Raw genomic sequence first — 4,417 nt, forward strand, 5'->3', positions numbered from 1 at the left:
GCATCAAAAGTTGTGGCACCCACTGAGCTGAAACCTTCGACATGCTAGGTTCGTTATGCAGAATGTTCTCAACTCATTCACGGGAGATACCTACAGCATTAGTTATCTGATTAACATTTAAATGTCTGCCACTCATTACTGTGTGGTGAACATGGTCAACGTTTTCTTGGGTGGTGGCTGTAGCAGGACGTCCAAACCTTGGGTCATCTTCAAGACTTTCCCTACCTTTCTTGAATTCAGCTGCCCACATTTCCACAGTTGGTAAAACTGGAGCATCATCTCCTAATGTAGCAACTGTGTCAGCATGAATGTCTTTGGGGGCTAACCCCTTTTTCTGCAGATATCTGATAACACCACGGTGCCAAATTTTATCCATTTTCACAAAATGTCTCTAGTACCACTTTTACAAGTCCTCAATTCTGATTCCAATGTGGGTTTATCTGGAAAGAAAAAAATGGAGTTAGCATCAGTAAAGGTTGAATTTAATGCATTCCAAGTTTAATTACTGTATGATAACTCCTTCTTAGTCAGCCTATGATACTTTCAGCCCAGCCTTGTATGTCTATGTTAATGTGACACTTGTATACACACAAACCTGCTTGTATGTAATTGTTTACAGAAGAATTTACGATGTACTCTTGCTGGTCACTGTAGTGCCCCTTAATATTCTGTACTCTAAACATGTCCATAATGAAATATTTTATTATAACTGAATGTCATTGATGGGATGTGTTAATATTTTGTTCCACAGGTGTCGGTGGTGTCAAGAGAAAAAGGCTACTGTCACACTCCAGCCATGTCAACATACTGTTATTTGTCAGAATTGCTGTTCTCAAATGACATTTAAGCAATGCCCCATATGTCAACAATACGTACTCAGCAAAAGTGGATTTGGTAAGAACATTCTTTAATGATCTGTCTGTTGTCTCATTAATTTTCTGGTATGGAATAACACACTTCATATTGTGGTAGAGACCCAGATCTGCCATTATCTGGCATAAATGGGGTCTTTTCTTTGTAATAGTATATCTATCACTACATCCACTAAACATTGTCTTTATCTAATTAGAAGAGTGATCACACTTCAAAAGGATTGTGCTTTGCAACATATGACTAATGAATGATAATATAAGATAAATGGTAACTAAATGAAATATCACTAAATCTCCAATGTTCTATTTGTAAACATTTTACTTTCAATTGTGAGTGATTAGAGGTGATTAATGATTTATCAGTATCATGGAGAGCTGATAATTAAAGACAATGTTACTTACAAGAACATCAGAGTCAGCTTTGGTAAAGTAGGAGATTCAAGGATAAAATCTGAACTGAGTGTTCAAGGAGCAAGTTTATAGAGTTTGACGGTTAAACCAATCAGCCTGGGTATCAGAAAAGAATGTTGTAATTGGGAAAGGATGTCAGGGATAGTTTCAACATATTTTACAAAGTTGAACTTCACAAATTCATCATGATTTATCATACTGTGAAGATATCAAACAATTACAGTAGTCTAAGGTTTGATAGGAATTGTCATATTTTGTTGGTGGGTATATACACAGAATCTTTCAGTATAAGAATATTGAACAATAAATTACTTTCATTCAGTACTAAATCAGTATTGAACTGTGAACATGTGTTTAGATTTAAACAAAGTATTGGTGCTAGCATTCGATACAGAGATAGAAACAAAACAGGAGTTCCCAGTGTGACTCAAATACACAAATCCCTGTTGATAAATATATACAACCTTGGCCAAATTATAGAGCAGGTATAATAAAATAGAGAATATGATTGAAACTCATTTACTTAATAATTGAAACCAGTCTAATAAACATTCTACAGTTGATCCCATCATTAATTAGTATTTGATGTGTCCTCCTTTTGCTTTTATAACTGCTTTTATGCGTTTTTGCATACTTGAGACTAAGTTGGCACAAGTGGCTGGGTCAGTTTCCTGCCACTCTACATGAATTTTGGTTTCTAATTCGCTTTTTGAAGAACATTTTTGCACCCTCACTGTTCTACCTAAGGGTCACCACATGTTCAATAGGATTGAGGTCTGGAAACTAAGGAGGCCATTTCATCACCCTCATCCCTTTCTTTACACCAACCCATTGAAACTCTGGATGTGTGGCATGCAGAAATATTTTGTTGAATGATTATGCCATCTGGGGTGTTATCATTGAAGATTTTTTGCTAAAGAAGGTTGATAAACTTGATCTAACATGTTGGTGTAAGTGTTGGCATCCATTCTGCCCTTACAAGTGAACAACATTCCAGACCCTTAAGAAAACATGCAACCCCAAACAATTACACTTTCCAATCCAAATTTGACTGTTCAGACTGCACATCCAGGATGATAAACCTCCCCTACTCTATGGTGGACATAGACAGCTCCTGGGTTTTCAAAGATCTGAAGATAATCAAAAAAATTACTGATCATTTTTGGTGTCCAATACAAAATTTGTAAAAGTGTAAGAATTTCAATTAATGCCTAGTAAAATGGTGGAAATGAATGTGGAGAACATATATCAAAGTTACTTTGATCAGACCAAACAACTTTAGCCCCATCATCAGTAGTTCAATCTTCATGCTCTTTTGCCCAACACAATTGCTTCTTCATGTTCCCCTCTGACAGTAACAGGATCTTTTTGGCCTTACGTCCTTTGAATCCAGCTTCTAATAACCTTCTTCTCAATGTGTGAATTGATATATCTTTGTTTGTTGCCATCCAAAACTCAGCAGCTACGTCAAAAGAGGTGTTTTTCCTATCCACCAGTGATGTCCTCTTCAGCAACCTGTCTTCCCTTGTGGTTGTACATGTTTTGCAACCTCGTCCTTTACAATTTATGAAAGACTTTCTCTCATTGTACCTTTTGATGGAAATCTTTTCTTGAGCATTTCAATTTTCTTGCAATTTCAACTTGAGAGAATCCTTCACTTGATAATGCAATGATTTGAGACATTTAAGCTTCAGGAATCTATTTCTTTGGAGACATTTTTAACAAATATTAACGACTGATAAGTTATCAATAAGATATTCAATGAAAAAATAGGAAATAACATTAGTGTCACAAAATGAATGGCTGAAAATTGACCCAGCAATTTTCACCAACACTAATTAGATGTAATTTATAAAACATTGTAGAGGCATTTTCAATTAGTTGATCTCAATTATCATTAGTGACAAAAGTGGTAGAGTAGTTGTGGTGGAGTTGGGGAGTGAGTACTGTTACATATATTCCTTGTAATGTTGTTTTTGTATTAATTACAACTTCAGAAAAACAGTTTGTGTCAGTCGAACCCTTGTACAGAGGTGTAAATTTTGTGTCCTCAAATTTGTTTGTAACTGGGTTTTCACCCCCATTGCAATGTAGCAGATTCATAGAGGGGTCATTAAACGAGTGAGGAAACTTTGATTGATTTTCTAAAAGAAGATTGTGAGAGATATCCTAGATTCTTAAGAAGCAGTTCTTTTGTGCCTTTTCAGATATTTGCACTACAAATTATATGGATGAACAGTTAAATGTAGTTAATGTGTTTTTTTTATACAAGTGTAGAATGTTTGAGGACACCTGTTATCATTTGTCTGTTCCACCTGTGTAGACATGTTGTTTCTTGTGCGGATATATACCCAGAATGTCTCTGGTTAGAATATATATTTTAGATATAAATTAAAAGTAATATAATATTAAATCTGTTTAAAGATATTGAAATTGAAATTACTTTTGTTAAATTGAGTATTGAACTCTGAACATGTTTACATTTAAACAAAGTATTGGTATTAACATAAAATATACAGATAGGAATAAAATGTGTTCTAGTGAGATTTGAACATGCAACTTCTTGTTCCTAACTATATGATTAACACTTGTTATAATGTTTGCCATCCTTTTCGACCTTTTATACTCACACTTGTTAGTTTTTTAGATGAGATTAATGCTAAAAGAAGCATTGTTTTCTGATTCTTTCACCTTTTGATTTTACTTTTGAGTTGATTAGTTTTAATTAGAACATGAATCCTGATCATTGCTCCAAGGTGGTATCAGAAAGTTCACGGACTAGTTCTGTAGCATGCCAACAGATAGCAGCACATGGTTGCATGTACATTGAGAGTTAACAGTGACTTTCATGAGTCAGTGGGCTGGGTGACACCACTGCGTTTACTTTGCAAGTTGTGAAATTTGTGCTTTTGTGGTCATGTGTAGGCTGTAGTCTATGATTTTCTCATGGGCAAGACCAAAGAGCCAATGTGGAATTTTGGGTTAAACTTGAGAAGTCTGCGTCAGAAACATTGAGCATGCTTCAGCAAGATTATGGCAATGGCACAATGAGTTGTATACAATGTTTTGAGTGGCACGCACTTAAAAAAGAGAAGAATGCCCCTGGAAGACCTGCCACATGCATCGTCCCCATA

General features: G+C 35.4%; 1 protein-coding gene across 1 annotated transcript in view; it reads left to right on the forward strand.

The window, feature by feature from the left end:
- The first annotated feature begins 454 nt into the window (after positions 1–454).
- Positions 455–4,417, forward strand: part of LOC106870258 (uncharacterized) — a 16,638-nt gene continuing 12,675 nt past the window's right edge. The window contains exons 1-2 of the mRNA XM_014916274.2: positions 455–459; positions 849–894. Of these exons, the coding sequence (XP_014771760.2) occupies positions 455–459; positions 849–894 (51 nt within the window). The remainder of the gene's footprint in view (positions 460–848; positions 895–4,417) is intronic.

This window comes from Octopus bimaculoides, unplaced genomic scaffold (assembly GCF_001194135.2).
Source record: "Octopus bimaculoides isolate UCB-OBI-ISO-001 unplaced genomic scaffold, ASM119413v2 Scaffold_18442, whole genome shotgun sequence".
NCBI classification, from domain to species: Eukaryota; Metazoa; Mollusca; class Cephalopoda; order Octopoda; family Octopodidae; genus Octopus; species Octopus bimaculoides.